A 17,973-nucleotide genomic window follows, 5' to 3' on the forward strand; every position below is an offset into this window, starting at 1 on the left:
ATTTTTATGTTTGAAAAAAGAAATACATAAACAACACAATAAGTAAATCATTTAGCATATACTTTTAAAATAAATCATGTTTATAAACCATTACTTTCATATATACAAAACAAAATTTTTTACAAATATTTTTACATTATACAAATTTAACCAAGGCCTCGATAAACACAGCTATCTTGCCATTCTACGGCACCTTCAGTACATAAATATTGTGCAAGTTTGTCACGTAACACTTTTGCGTCACAACTATATGTGTTAGATTTTTGCCAACCACATTTATGTAAGTGTTTTTGCTCATCACGCCATTGTCCCAGATTGACTGAATGATCCGAATCTTCTGTGTCGACAAAACCTGTTGGACAGTATGTTGTGCTGCTTTCGGTTAAAAAAAAATTATGTAACACGAGGGAAGCAGCAACAATCAAAGTGATTAAAAAAAATTATTATAAAAATATCGTAAATAACAGTTCACAAATGCATATATAGAAATATTTTTTAAGGGGGAAATGGTCTTCACAATTTGAAATCGATCGAACACACTGTGCTCGAATGATCGTGTAAACGCGCGCCATCTATCGTAGGATAAATGTACTATGCCAAAAACCTTCGCGTGTATTAAAAAACTTTTCGAAGTTTTATGGCAATCGTACTATGCCACAAACCTTCACCGGAGTATATTAAACAACTTCCCAAAGTTTCACGGCAATCGGATAAACGGTGTGGTAATGCATGAAAGACATACAACAGACAGACATACATTTATTTTTATATATATAGATATAGAAATATATAAAAATAAATTATTAAAAAACTAGTAAAATCTATTAAAAGATTTTGCCATTATTAGGTTATTTTTCTACCTTAAGTAATTTCTTAATCATATTTTTGAAATTTAAAAAATAATCACTTAGAATTCTATAATCTTTGGACATTTTTTTCTAAAAAAAGGGAGCAATATGATTGCTTCAGACTGTGCTACTAGTGTCATTTCACAATGCATTATTTTAAAATATTCAAACTGGGGAATAAAAAAAGAATGTACGTTCTTAAAATAAGATGCATTGTACTGTAATATCTGTAGACTGTCAATGTGTAGTGTGTTTTGCATGATCTTTACTTTCTGTTAGCCAATATTCTGGGTTTTTGATGAAATATATTAGTTTTCTGTCCCAATGTCTTTCTCAAGTGTTTTACATGATATATTCAATTATTTAGAAATTATGTATTTACATTTCTGTTATTCCTTCCTTCCTTTGTTTCTAAGTAAAGTGATTGATTGCAAGTTCTATTTAGATAACAGATAGTTTTTTTCATCTTTAATAACATAATTCAATACAATATAGTAGATTGAAGTGGAATTTTTGATTGTGAAACCAGATTATTTGGTACTATACTAGACTTTGATAATACTTTCGGTCTGTTTCTAAATAGGTTATATATTTAATTTGTACCCAGATCTACACTGGGCAGATATGGATAGTCTAAATTAGAGGTTCTTAACCATTTATACTTGTTAATCTGTTTCCAAAATTAGATTTGATTCACCAACTCTTTTTTATGCTGATACAAAATAAGAATAAATTAAAAATAGAAAATATTAAACAAGAATTGATGATAAATTTTTATTAATTATAAATCATAATTTAAAATTGTATATTTTGCTTTACTAAAAGATAAAGATAAATTATCATTGTTTTAATTTTTATTATATTAAATTAAAAAGTGATTTCATCCACTAACTTCTGAACAAACTCTAGTTATTTATTGATCCCTTGAGGGTTTGGGAACTCATTGTCTAGACCTTTGATGGCAAACCTTTTTGAGCCTACATGCCATATAGTAAGCATATTAGCTTTGAAGATTTTTATGCATACCAAAATTTTAGACTTTGAATAATGACGTTTAAAGAAATTAAATATGCTTTAATTAGAATAAATGTAAAAAGGCTGGCTGAAAAAAAGGATAACCAGGTGATAAACTGAAAGGATGATTGAAAAAGATAGATGAATCAAAATTGTATGATACATTGTGTCAGATGATTTCTCCTTACATGCCATTTTGGACACACATGCCATAGGTTCACCACCCCTAGTCTAGATAATGTTTGGATCTTTAAACTATTAAAGCATAGTAAAGAATTATTTTGAAACTTTAAAATCAATTCATTAGATTATACCCATGGTTCCCAATTAGTGGTACGCGTACCCCCAGGGGTATGTGCAGCAATCTAAAATTGGTTGATTTAAAATTTAAATGCATGAGATGAAACAATCAAAAAAATAATGGGTGGACCATCAAAAATTCGGCAATTTACAACATGATGTCAAATGCACAAATTCGTTTATTTATAACTAAAAATATTCTTGAAATTTCATCAAAAAATGCATTTGTGACAATACCTAAATGAAATTCTTACACAAGAAACAAAAATTGTACAATTAACATTATTATCATGTCAGCGAAGTGACAATAAAATATTTACTACCATTTGCACAACATACTTCTGCGAGAGCAGATTTTCAGCCATGACAAACATGAAAACTAAACATTGTCACTGACTTCAACTCGAAGATGACTTGAGACTGAAGCTGACCAAAAAGCAACCAGATTTTACAAAGTTGTGCAAAGAAAATTGTGCACATTTGTCACATTAAAATTAAATAACTTTATGTTATTTTCATTATTATTAGAATTGTATTTTAAAGGTAATAAATGTAAAAAAACTTATTCTATTTATCACTAGCTGTCTACCCACACCTTTGCCCGCATTATATCAAATTTTCTCGTAGTAGTAAAATATTTTCTCGCAGTAAAATGTAGCCTATGTCCATCTTCAACATGTAAGCTATCTCTGTGCCAAATTTTATTAAAACCTGTTTAGCAGTTTAGACATGAAAAGGTAACAGACAGACAGGCAGAATTACCTTCGAATTTATAATATTAGTATGGATTAATATGAATTTCTGCTATAAGGGGTACGTGAGTTTGAGCTCTTTCTTGAAGTCGTACGCAGGAAAAACTAATTGGGAACACTGGATTATACCGTATTTATCTTACTGTCATGAATATATTTAGTATAGTATTGATAAGTTAGTTTAATCAAACTAACTTATCAGTACTAACTTGTTTCTTAAACCATTCAGTGTATCAAGCTTTACTCTTATAATGTATACTGTAATTTAATTAAAAATAATTTTAACATAATGAATTTGATATAAAAGTCATCTAATAATAAAATTTAATAAATCAATTAAATTTAATAAGTAATTAAATTAATGGATTTAATTTCCTTTATTGTGGGATCATTGATTTATAGGAATTCTATCAGTAATGGAATTATTTTGGTTGATTACATACATGTATAATTCAATTATTGATAGAATTCCTATACATTGTAGATGCAAGATTATGAAATTTTCAAGAATTATTTAATATATAGTTGATGATCTCAACAGTAAAGGAAATGAAATCCATTACATGTATGTAATCAACCAAAATAAATATAATTAAATTCTATGTTTTGGATTATTGAATTACCAATAGAGTTCCTATACTTTTGCAGATGCAGAATTTTTTAAGAATTATTTAATATAATGGATTTAATATGTATTTAAATGATTAATTTGAATTATATAAGTAATTTTTTAAAAACATCATTTTAATATAATCTTATGTATAATTTAATAAGTAATATTATTCAATATAAGTATTATCTAATGAATTATGTTGTTAATGAAGAGGAGTTTATAAGAATCTATATCAGGGGTGGCCAACCTTTTGCATACAATGCGCCAATTTTCTGACAGACGAGTTCAGATGCGCCATATAAATCGGACACTTTATACAGTCTTACGTTCAATGTTAGGGGTTGATAAATAGAGATAAGAATAAATCTGCTTCGCTTAGGGGAGAAAAGGGAATAACTTAATCACGCAGTTAAATTAATTAATAAATTAATTAATTCAACTGCTGACAGTTTATTGAAGCACCAATTTACAATAGTCAGCAATGATCTACTGTACGAGAGGGTGATTGCTTGGTGATGGTGCTATAGCTGCCAGAGTCTTGTTTGGTGAAGATTACTACGCACCACAATTATTGGTACCGAGAACGAGATGAGCTTGGAATAACTTTAATCACAATAAATGTTTTCAACCATTTACACGCCTGTAAACTGATCGGAAATAAAGATCGCAAGACTCACAATACATGCATACATTGTAATTTACTATGTGGAGAACACTCATTTTATCTTCAAAATAGACTGTAACGAATTGTGCAACAAATGAACTCGCCAAGACAGACTGTAAAAAATTTATTTTTCTATATAATATTTTTAATTGCAAAAAAGCCAAATCTGGCAATTTTGCTCAGATCTAACTGAAGCGCCACTTGTAATCGTCTAATGCGCCATGTTTGGCGCATGCGCCACGTTTTGGCCACCCCTGATCTATATCATCATCGAGAGAATAAATATATCTAAAAAGTAACAACTTATAATACATTCAAATAATTTTATTAATTAATTAATAAAAAATAGCAATTATCACAAGCAAATTGTTTCAGTGACAGATTGACAATATAAAGCTATTATAAAAATTATATATATCAATAATTAATAAAAATATTATTAATTATTGAAAAATATGGTTAAAGTAATGGTTAAATATGGTATAAAAGTAAATTTATTTAGTCATAAAATCAAACTGCATACCAGATGATCATAATCACTATTATTTTTTTATTTCCAACTAATTATTATAAGAAATATGTGTATTGAATGATTCATATCTTTAGAATATCATAACTAAAAGAATTTGAATTTATGAAATTATGTTCTAATACATTAATTTTAAAATCAATAAGTTTTATACTGATGACATTCTATACTTAGAGTGTATTTTTCTTCCTTGGAGAAGGTCTTTAAAAACTACCAAAAACATTAAAGTTAATTAAAGTTAATAATTAAAGTTAACTTCATTTAAAGGTATTGATGTGACATTATTAGTATTAACTAAACTAATTTTATTAGGAAAAGTTATCTAAGATAACAGATCTTAGATGATAACTTTTTGTAATAATGCTTTCCAGAGAATTGATTTTGTTTGAGATATCACTTATTGATTTTAGATGAGATAGGATTTTGTTAAACTTATATTTTATATAGTTAACTTGTTCATTCTCATTTCTTTTGTGATTATTCACAAATAAATTAATCTGTATTAAAACTAAAATTGAAGACACTAGCCATCAAAAAGTCATCTTTTCATTCACTTATGTTCTAAAACAAATTTTTAATAATTTGACTTTTTTTTCAGGTTACTTGATTGTCAAATATTTAAAATTTCCTTTTAGTTTTTGCTAATATTAAAATTGTCATCCAGTAAATTTTATAATTTGAAAATATATTATAAGAATTCAACACTAGAAGACAGCCTGAAATAAATATATTAATAGAGATTTTTTTAATGGATAAAAGTTAAAGCGATTGTATGATCCCAGTTCTGTATGGATGAAAACATCGATGATTATTTTGTTTCCATTCCAATTTTGAAAAATGTTTTAATCTTTTTATTAAGATGTGTATTTTTTCACATTTTAAGGGTAAATACTTGATGACTCAAAAAGAAAATCAGGTTGTCAAAAGATGTATTCTGGACCATGAAAGTGAATAAAACAATGACTTTTCAATGAACTTTGTCTTCAATTTTAGTGTTAATTAAAATTATCATATAGTGAATTTTGTAATTAGACTATATTATAGACGCTTATTTTATTTTGTCTGGTTACTGAATTAATATCAAAACCCTATTCTAATTCAAAGTTGATATATGATGTAATAAATATAATATTTAGTTTTCAATTGAACACTATTATTATAAGTATTCTCCATCATTGTATTTAAATCAAATAATAATATTTTATAAACTATTTTTCTTTCCACTTAAAATAATGAAGCATTCAAGGATCATTACTGTATATGATGTATAGTGTGAATCAGGGGTTGGCAACCTATAGCATGCTTATCAAGCACAGCACAAGAAGAAATTATTAATAGTAATAGGACCACAGCACAGAAAAAGACAGAACTGAACAGTGAAAAAATAACATTTAAATACTAGATTCATAATTAGTTTGCTGACAGTTTATTATAAACTTCCATTTATTTTATTCTTTTTGTTATTTTCATTATGTATCCCCTCCACTTTACATTCTGAAATTCTAGTTATTATGTTTATATTGACTAGAAATTTATTCAACACATAATCTATAGGCTTTATAAAATTCCACATATTTACAAAATATAACATGGACTTATAGAACACAATGGAAAAGTAATTTTTAAGTGTATCTTCCAAGACAAATTCTACATCTGAATGTGATACTTTTTCTTGAATCTTAGAAAATTAGTTTTTTTGCAAAATGAAATTGGCACTGAGCTATTAAATCATTTTTTGGCACAACACTCATAAAAGGTTCTTGACCCAGGTGTATTTTTGTAAATGTTTCAATAATTACCATTATAACTTTTGCTTGTTTCTTTAAAAATTTTTATCTGAAATCTTTTTTGTTTTCATTACTTTATTAATTCTATTTAACTAATTTGTATAATATAATTTTATTTATTTATTTTCTTGTTTTATTCATATCTAAAAAAGTCAAAATAACTATTTAATTTATAGAATAAGAATATCGCAAAATTGTCATATTTCATTGTTAATGATATACTTTCATTATTGAAATTAAAGATTTAAATTAAAATGTGAGATATATATTAATTAATTGTATAAAAAGTTTAGATGTAAAATTAGCAAATACTTACATAAACTATTTACAGTTTTTCTAATATATTTGAGTTGGTTTTATTTTAAAAGTTTTTAAAGCATTACTTTGTATTAAATTTTTATTTTCTAGGTATGAATGCAACTGTCAGAGCAATTATTCGAATGAGTTTGTTTATGGGTGGAAAAGTATTTTTTATTAAAGAAGGATATCAAGGAATGGTTGATGGTGGAGATTATATTGTAGAAGCAAATTGGGTTTCTGTCTCTGGTATTATTCATAAGGTTAGTATTCAGAAAACAAAATTATCTTTTTTTATTTATTGATTACAAGAAATAAAATTTATTTTATTTTTATTATAACTGTATTAAATTATTTTATGAAATAAATATAATTGAAGCATGAATGTATTAAATTTTATATTATGTATTAAATGTTTTATATTAATTTATTACACTTCACAACATTCAGTTAAAAAAAATTATATATCATTCTAAAAGAGAATTTTGTATTATTGATTTAATAGTTTCTTTTGAATTAAAATTTTCACATTTTTGTTATTTTACTTAGTTTTAATAAGTAGATAAAATGAAAAATATTTTACAATATTTAAAACTTTATTAATTAAAGTAACTTTCATTATGTAATCTAAAAATAAAAATTAGTAAAACTTTAAAAAAATAATGTGCTTATTGATTAAATAATTAGTACAGTAGAGCGTCGATTATCCGAAAGTCAAACATCCGAAAGAATTCCAGTCGGAAAATTTAAATTTTCGCCAGTGCTGTGGCGCTGCAATCTTTGGCTATGTCTTGGGCTACTCAAATATTTTACGTTTTTGATACTAAATTAACTACTGAAGTATAATTTTTATTGTTTTTATATTTTTCAATATATTTATTTTGTTCGTACAAAATAAAAAAATAATTTTTAACGATACAATAGTCTTCGTTAGGCTTAACATCGACGAAAATTCAACGCAAAGCGACACGCAACGGATAAAAATGTCAAGATGGGATAAATTAATATATTTTTTCGTACATAATCGGTTATCCGAAACATCGATCTTCCAAGCAACCCCAGTCCCCAATTGATTCGGATAATCGACGCTCTACTGTAATATATTTTAATCTATTTAATTAGTTAATTACTCCACCATTTTTTCATACATGATCGGTTATCCGAAACATCGATCTTCCGAGCAACCCCAGTCCCCAATTGATTCGGATAATCGACGCTCTACTGTAATATATTTTAATCTATTTAATTAGTTAATTACTCCACCATTTAAATTAAAATATGTTTTATATGAATATATATTTTAATTTTAGAACACTGTCTTTGTAGATAATAGAATAATAAAATGATGAAATCAAAATCTACATTTGACAGTACAGTAGAGCATCAATTATCCGAATATCGATCAACCGAAACGTCAGTTAACCGAAAGCTTTCCAGATGGCAAATTTAAATTTCAGCTAGTGCTGTGGCACTGTAATCTTTGGCTATGTTTGGGCTACTCCAATATTATTTTTGTTGGTGTGTATGTTTTAGCTGGCAGCACGAGCGCAACCACGAGGGGTACTTAAGGATGTGCCAGGATTTGAACGAATTTCAACATGGGATAGGTTAATATATTTTTTTGTACATAATTGGTTATCTGAAAAATCGATTTTCTAAACAACCCAATACCCAATTGATTCGGATATTCGATGCTCTACTGTATTTATTCTGATTTTTAATGCCAAGGAATTTCTTTAGTAAAAGGCTTTTTTGATATTAAGAAATTACACAAATAAAGCAAATAAGGACATATAAACTTGTTTATTGAATCATTTTATTTAACAATAAGAAAAAATAAAGGAATTAATTTTTTCTTTAAAAAAAAATGCAAAATTAAAACAAAAAAAGTTCTTTAGTATAAATGGATAGAATAAATATAGTTAAAATTTCACTGTTGTCTTCCTATTGGAGTATTTCTGTACAGATAAATATTATTGTTAGATGTAAAGAACAATTAAATAGTTTCATATGTTTTTAAAAGTTGTTCTGTATATTAATTTCTGTATAAGAAATATTACTTAATCAGTTGGATTTTGCTATATGTAATAATTGGAAATATTTCATTTAGATTTTTTTTCCTATTCTTAAATATATTATGTAACTAGCAGATAAACCCAACATTTCCCAGGCAAAAAATAACAGCAAAGATTAAGATTATTAGATTACTACTCTATTATAGTGGTTTGTTTATATTTACAAAGATTATCTTACATAAGAGTTTATCATACCGAGTGCCCAATCTAACACATTTTAAAAATTCTTTAAATTGTGGTACCATAGAGGAATAAAGAATTTTTAAAATGTTAGATTGGTCACTTGGTATGATAAACCCTTACATAAGATAACCTTTGTAGTTATATAAATCAAATACTATACTATATGAACATTAAAACAAAAACCATAGAAAGACCTGGTTATTTCAACCACTTACACATAAATACTTTGTTGCTGGAATTACTAAGGTATTTTGATTATTTTAAGTTATTTCAGCCTGCCATTGTCATGTTTATCATGATATTCAGATGGTATGAAATGGCATGGTTTCATTGGTCAAGTAGACACAAGTAGACAATTGAAAATATATCTTAAATTTTTTTAGATATCATAATTTTTTCTCATGTAACTTGATGAATCTAACTTTCTAAGAAACTGTACCATTTAACATCCAAATATCAAATGGTATTCTGCCAAAGAATGAAAATTTGCAAAAAATGGACTAAATATTTAAATTTGGTATCTTCAAAAACTACTTAAAACATATTGTTCTTGCAAGTAATCTCAAATTATGTAATTTTCCTATTTGAATGCCACCATACTACTGGTCCAATAGAATGATGGGACTGTTGTGAAAGTGGTCTAGAAGTAATTTGACCAAAAGTAATCATTGAGCTCCTCCTGTGGTCATTGACTACTAATTAATATTGGTCTACTATTAATATATGAAAAATAATGTGTTGAATAGGTTGTGATGACCTCACATGTGATTGAAGTTGCTAACCTTAACATCCGAAAGACTTCATATGACTTGTTTAAACAAAAAAATTTTATAAAAATGCAAGAATAATTACTTTTATGTGATAATAAAATGCTTATATTTTTGCAATAGATTGTATAAACTATATGGGTAAGTATGTCCTTGTAAAATATCACATTTATAGAAAAATTATTATAATTAATAGTTTGGTTTATTTGGTTATGGCAATGCAATACTTGAGCAATCTGCTGAGGGGATGCATTCCAGGAAGACTTTTATGTGAAGCTGGTCCCTATTTAAGTGTTACTAATGTGAAGAAAACCTGGAAAACTCCATGTGGCCAGCCTATTGGCCATGCCCAAACCCACGACTGACCACCAGTGTTCAGCGGTTTTGTCCACTTGGCTACTGGAAGGCACTTATTAGAATTAAAAAAGTACCATTCAGAAATGAAAAAAAACCCAAGTTGTTAGATGTGGAAAATTAAATACTTATAAACTTTTCACAGGGTAAACCTTTCAATTCCATGCAGGCAAGTGCTGTGTCTACCTGTTGCAATAATTGTACAGCACATTTATTTTGCACTATATCATTGTCTCAGTAATTAAGCAAATATTATATATATTTTTATAAATTATATCCATTTTAAGTATTATATTTAGTTTATTATTTTCTTAAATTTTTTTGCCAATAGATAGTGCTACATGTAAACCCAAAAAATGGAATGTAGACAGAAATTAATTGATATATAAAAGTCCATTCAATATTTTGGGGTGATATTTATCACATTATCTAAGACGTATGTTAACGTAATTGTGGAGTTTTGAAGCAATTGGTAGAACAGTTTAGACATGCATAGTGAACATCTAAACAAATAAACATTTCCATTTATATATATAGATAAAGGAGAATTTTAATGATGTAAAGTTTTATTTTATATATTTTAAAATTTTAATTATCTAATTGATTTTAAAAATATATTATCTACTTTTACTGGTTTATACACATTATAACCAAACAAATCAGATTACAATAGTTTGTTTGAATAATAACCAAATTTAATTTGATACATTGAAAGTTTCTACATTCATATTTTTAAAAATGTAAATTATATTTATTCAAATATTCATAATTTGTGACTGCTTAATAAGACACACAACAATTAAGCAGAATTACTTTTGCAAATCATCATTGGTTTAATTCAGGAATGCACAACTTAAATATTGCTTCAGGATGCATTAAATTAAATATTTTCTAAAAATAGGCAGCAGTTAAAATGAACTCATAGACATTAAACAAATATTTATATGCAGATTCAACAATTCAAAATACATTATACATATTTAAATTAAAATAATCCTAAAGTATTTATGAATTATTAAATATTTTTAATAAAAATATTTTACCAAAACCAGATGATAGGATGCATTGAAAGATTCATTAAGCCTTATACTCAGCATATTGCTTACAGCCTAAATGTTGTGATTCTGATTTTAATTGTTTCATGCACAAACTAAAATATATTAAATATGAGAGATAAATAGGTCTAATAATATACTTATAACTTAACTAATACAGTTAGTTAATTATATACAGTAATTGTATTTTTTTCTTCAGTACTTTCAACATATACTATATTTAAATATTTATGATAGATTTATGTAGATATTTTGGTATTGGTAAGTAAGTAATTATTTTAAATTGATGATAATGTGTTATTTCACTTCTACAAAAAATAAAATATTAAATTATTATGATTGTTATTGTAACATTTTCAAACAAGCTTATTAACTGTTTGTTGGGTAATTAAATTTAGGATATGTAGTATTTAAAAATAAAGCATTTCAAAACAATGGGAAACAAAACTGACTATTATATTTCATAAATTGGAACTTTAAAACTTTACCAAATGTAATAGAATTTATGTACAGAATATTAATTCTTAAAATGGTATTTTAGAGTATACTTAGCATAAAAAAAATTCTGCAAAAGTTTATTGGTAAATAATTATTCTTGTAAAGTTTTTAAAATATTTCATAATGATTAATTCTATTTTAATAGAATCATTCTGAAATATTAAAATAGATTAAAACATTTGTTTTACTTCTGTTAAGGTTACCATACACTGGTGTTAAATATGAAATTTCAACTATAAAGTAAATGACTTGTTCATAAATACCAAAAAAAAAAGACAATCTTATTACATGAAATAAAAAAAATTCAAAATTTATAGCTTTCATCTTTAAGAAATATAAAATTAGATTAGTTCTCAGTAACTAAAATAATAAATAAAAGGAACATTTTTAAAACCAAATAGAACTGTCTTATTTAAAATCAGAAAAATTCATAAAATTGAATAGTATTATATTAAAAGTAAGTTTTTTTTTAAGTGACCTTATCTGATTTGTTGGTGTTTATAATTTACAATTGGTATAAATTAGTTATATATTTTTGAAGAAGGAATGTAAATGATAAAAGTATTTAGGAATTAAAAAAATTTTTTACTTTCCTTATAATTTAAAGGTATTTTGGTATTTAAGAATATACAAAAATCAAAAAATAACATTTGTAATTTTGAGTAGTTCATTTTAAATAGAAAAAGTGACAAAAAAGTGCTTAAAAAGACCTTTATTTTGATAACCTTACTTTTGATGAATGTATCTGCAATATGTGCCAACTTTGTTATCTAAGTTATGTCAAAATACTTCAGTTGAAAATATCACAAATATGCATTCCTTCACAAATATAATGTAATGTAACAAAAATAAATATATTTTGTCAACTTGCTATTTTAATACTTTGTACTGTTGAATAGTTTTTAAAGCAGTTACTTATATTTCAATTTTTTTTAATCTATTTTATCTCTTAAATAATTATTTAACTAATTTCATGCGATTAAAAAATTTGCCAGAAATGAAAGATAAAACTTTAATTCATAACTGGGGCATCCCAGTAATTATAACACAAGATCATTTTGAAAATTTATCTACTACTATAATATATTTTATTGAGAGTACACTATAGATAACTAACAGCAATAGATGATTCCATTTTGTTTATAAAAAATAAGCAAGTTTACTTCAATAAGTATAGGATAAAATTTAGCTATTGGAAAGCAGAAGAAATTTGTAATATCTTACAAAATTATTATTAGATAATGATTTAGTAATTAATGATCTTCATGATTATTAATTAATTAGATAATTTGTTATAGTAACTTAATTTATGCATGTTTAAATATAACAGTTTATAACAATCAGCAGCACACTCAAAATGTAATCTTGGTAAGAACCGTTGAATGGATAAAGAAATTTTTTAATGCGAATTCAATAAAATTTCCACCTTATGTGACCACTGATTTATAAGTAATAGAAAACCCAACATAATATAAATAAAAAAATAAATTTTAATTAGCAGAAAATTTACTAGTATTTGTTTTTCCTTTTTGGATGGTATCAGAGCCTTTTGGCCCCCCTCTGGGTGCACCACTGATCACAATCATATTAAAAGAAGGTCCTATGAGATGCCAGCATGATAGCCAGTTTTCCCTTTTGTTTTACTAAAGTCTAGTGAAAGTGCATAATTTTTTTATTTTGTAATGGTATGTTCCAGTAAGAGTAACTTGTCTAAGTGTAAGATTTACTCTATACAGTTATTATTACACTTTTTGATGATTATTTAAATACACAAAATATACTGGAATGTAACTGTCATATAATTAAGTTGATATAATAATTAGTTAAACTGTCATTTTAACATAAAATATTTTTAAAGCCAATATGCATAATTTTCTGTAAGTTTGAGTTCTAAACGTTCTAAACACATAAAGTAACCAGATTCAGCAATGGAATATCTATTTGTTGAATTCAGTATCATTGTTTCTGTAATGACAAAACTTTAAACTTTCAGTTTTTAATGTTTGAAACAATCATCAAATTCTAAATCATTGAATACAGGAAAGAATTTGAAACATAAAGAAACAAATTATAAACTAAATTATATTTCAGACTATGAATGAAAAGTACCAAGAAATGACTGTGTTTTTATTATTTGTAGCATTGGTAGAAATAAGGGTTTACAATATATTGCAAACAATATACAGTCAAACCTTGGGTTTTAAACTTAATTCATTTCTAAAAGTTGTTCTAAAACCAAAACAAAATTTTCCATAAGGGACAATATAAAATGGATTAATTAATTTTCTTGACTCCCAAATCAAAGCCTGTTTATTTTATTTTTTTAGCTATATTTCACGTGTAAAAATGCCTACATATGCAATATAATATTATATACAATATTAATATTGTAATATATAATATTATATTAATAAATTTTTGTTATTTAATTTAATTTAAGCATATTTAAATAAATTCTTGGATGACATTTATATCACCTGAATGTCAGTTAATTAATGCAGTTTTTATTAATTAATATGATTTATATTCAACTGCAGTATGTACCAAAAAACAGAAATAGTACCTTTCCCTCATGCGCATTGAAATCTAATTTAAATAGCAACATAATTGATTATTCATGTTGAGGTGATCACAGTGCCACTAACTTCTGAATCGGGAGACCTGTCATTGATTGGTTAAGTCTTTGACTTTCTTTAACATAGGAAATTGACCATCTGTGGCCAGCTCTTGCCAAGTAGTTTGTTTGACAACTTAGTTATCATAAGGCAACCTGAGGCAAAAAATATAAGTTCAAAATTTTGTTTGTAAAAAATTGTTTGGAAAGTTAGGCATTCAAAACTTGAGGTTTGACTGTGCATTTCTTTCTTGTCTCTTTCTGACAATATGTGAATTGAAATTTTTTAAGATCAAAATTAAGCATTCATTTCTCTTCAGATTCATTTGTAAGTTTAAAATGAGATGTACAGCTTTGTAATTTGGATTTGTCCTTTATCTTCAGTTATTAAAGCATTAATGATTACTTGTCACTCCAAAAAATTAAAGATCAGGATTTATTCTTATTATTCTAATTTGTTTCACATATTTCAAAATTTGCATTTCTCTGGAAGTTATTGGACTTTAAAATTAGTTTCATGAAATAAGAAAGGCTAATTAATTTTGTTCCAGAATTTTAAAATTTATTATATTGTTGTGATAAATTATTAATTATTTATTATTATTAAATAAAATATAGACTTTATTTTTTAAAAATATTTATAAAATATAATATTTGAAATGTAGAACTGTGAATTTTAATTTTAATTAATTATATAAAATTTTTCACATTCAGGGTGGCACTGTCATTGGAAGTGCTAGATGTAAAGAATTTTTCCAAAGAGAAGGAAGATTAAAGGCTGCAACTAATTTAATCAAAAGTGGCATTAATAATTTAGTTGTTATTGGAGGAGATGGGAGTTTGACAGGTGCTAATTTATTTCGTCAGGAATGGCCTTCACTTTTGGATGAATTAATTGAAAAAGGTATATATTTTCAAATCTATTTATTTTACATCATAAACTTAATCATGTAATAGATTTCATATCATTTCAATAAACAAAATAACTATATATATAATATATATATATTCATAAGTGAATAAGTGACAATTTGACTTATTAGATGTCAAGGCCTTTATTGCTTTTCATCCTGTATTAAGTTAAGTTGCTTTATCAGATAATGTTAATATGTTAAATTTGTTGTAAACATATATTAAAGAAGGGCAGTTTACTTAACAAAAGCAGAATCATAATAGAGAAATTAATAAATTAATAATCAATATTCAGTAAGAATTAAATTGGATATTATAAATTTAATAATATGATTATTAAATTTTGTTTTTAAAAAATATTTTAACAAATTATAAACTCTAGAATTTATATTGTGAATACTATTTGTTTAAAAGTTAATAACAAGAGGTTTCATTAATGTTAAAGACATAGTAATAAACATAAAAATACATAAAAATAAGAGAGAACTATTAAGCTTAAAATTATTTTAACTATATCTTAAAAGTTATTATTTTTAAATACATACAAAATGTTATAAAATAAAGTAAACCAGTCTCATAACTTGGAAATGACTAAAGATAGGAGGATCAGACTAATCATGGTCAAACAAGGAGTAAAGGAACTAAACATGTCTGTAAGTTTGAGTGTCAGAGGCCCCAGATCCTATGGGGAATTTCTTGCCAAAGTTCAATGTTGTTTAGATTTTCATGTACTTTCTGCCAGCAGAAAGTACACAAAAATCTAAATAACATCTGTTATATGTTTTTTAGAACTTAGCATAAAGTTGCTATTGAGAACAAATACAGAAAAACTCCTTTTGATAGAAAAAGTAGATTTTTATTTTCTATAATTTACAATGGATATCAATTTTGGAGTTTATGCCTGTCTTCACTTCTTATTTTCTTGTGTATCAGTAAAACTAAAAATAATTATAGTGACAACTGGAATAACTAATTATTAAAATCTTGGGGTAGAACAAGTAAAACTATAAAAATAAAAATACTCTGATTAAAATGTATAAAAAATTGAGTACTTTAAGGTAGTAAAAACATAAAACATTTAGAACCAATAAAAATAAAAACCAAGGTTGAACACTTTTACATTTTGTTTTTTAACCAGTTATTATTAGTTTTAAAGATGGTTTGGTTTATGTTTTCACTACCTTTATTAGTCAATTTCTTTATACATTTAAACCAAAAGATTTTTATTTTTACAATTTTACTTGTTCTACCCCATGGTTTTATACATTTTAATCAAAGTATTTTTATGTTTATAGTTTTATTTGGATTCTATCCCAAGGTTTTAATAATCAGTTATTCCAGTTGTCACTAAGTTTTACTGATACACATAAGAAATTAAGGACTGAAGATGGGAATAAACCCAAAATTGATATCCATTGTAAATTATAGAAAATAAAGATCTTTTTCTATCAAAAGGAGTGTTTCTCTATGATTTGTTTCAATAGCAACTTTATGCTAAGTTCCAAAGAACATACAATTAATTGAGAGAACAGCAAGCAATCAAGTACTAAATAACATTTATTTTAAAGCAATTTTTGTTTACTTACACTGTTATTGAGTAAATAAACATAAACATTTAAGTCAGGATAGGCAGGCAAGACAAGCATGTAAACTGGTACAACTGTTGTTAGCATGCCTTTATAGTTCTGTGCTATGGCAGGTATGTCCAAATCACTCCCCAGAAATTATGGCATGTACAAGCAGATATTCAAAGCTGCATTACAAGGTGTCTTCAGGAAAGTATATAGTATTTTGAACATCTATCACATTAGATGAACTAATTATACTAATTCTTTGAAAACAGTTTTATTAAATACTTAGTCATTTTTTGCTGGAGTTTATTTTTTTTTTAAATTATGTTTTTGTAAATTGGGATAGAATTGATTATTCTTGTAGCTGTGAATTCAGTTGTTAATAATGTAAGACCTTACATTCACAAGTATGTACTGTACTTACTTACCACTGTCATCCATTGTAATGACCAACTCCAGCCATCTGCACATGTTGTAGTCAGTATGTTCAGCTTTAACAGCACAAAGCTATAAATACACGTGATAATGACAGTTGTGCCTGTTTACATGTTTGCTTGTCTGTCTTTCCTGACTTATATGTTCATGTTAACTTGTACTGTTATTGAGTAAAGTAATCAAAAATTATCCTAGAGTAAATGTTTAGGTTTTCATGTACATTCTGATGGCACCATTTTTGATGCCACGTACCATTGGACTTTGGCGAGAAATTTTCATAGGACCCCATAATTAATGAGAGTTCTGACAAACACATTTTTGGATATGTATAGTTCCCATGCACCTTGTTTGGGCATAATTAGTCCAATTCTTCTACCTTTACTCATTTCCATGTTATGAGACTGTTTGCTTTATTTATAACACCCTGTGTATATATAAGCAAGTTTTTACTTGACATTGTGAATAGGTTCTTGGAAACTGCAATATTAAGTGAAATGATATATAATGAAAGCAATTTTACTATAGGCTAAAGGATATAAATAAAGATATAATTTGGTTAATAATAATCTAATTAGATTGTATTTGCAACTCCCAGCATTTATTTTCCACCTCATAGAATTTACTATTTATAAAGAAAATTAAATGATAATTGTAAATGATTACAAATGTACTTGTATCTTTTCATTCTTTCCAAAAGCTTAAACA

General features: G+C 25.9%; 1 protein-coding gene across 1 annotated transcript in view; it reads left to right on the forward strand.

Annotated features, from left to right (window-relative positions):
* LOC111637596 (ATP-dependent 6-phosphofructokinase-like) overlaps window positions 1–17,973 on the forward strand; it is a gene marked incomplete at its 3' end in the record, with an annotated part of 45,161 nt that overhangs the window by 5,590 nt on the left and 21,598 nt on the right. Inside the window, exons 2-4 of the mRNA XM_023383118.1 lie at window positions 6,916–7,067; window positions 15,065–15,254; window positions 17,180–17,240. Coding sequence (XP_023238886.1) covers window positions 6,916–7,067; window positions 15,065–15,254; window positions 17,180–17,240 — 403 coding nt within the window. The remainder of the gene's footprint in view (window positions 1–6,915; window positions 7,068–15,064; window positions 15,255–17,179; window positions 17,241–17,973) is intronic.

This window comes from Centruroides sculpturatus, unplaced genomic scaffold (assembly GCF_000671375.1).
Source record: "Centruroides sculpturatus isolate CEXI.00-Female unplaced genomic scaffold, Cexi_2.0 scaffold979, whole genome shotgun sequence".
NCBI lineage: Eukaryota > Metazoa > Arthropoda > Arachnida > Scorpiones > Buthidae > Centruroides > Centruroides sculpturatus.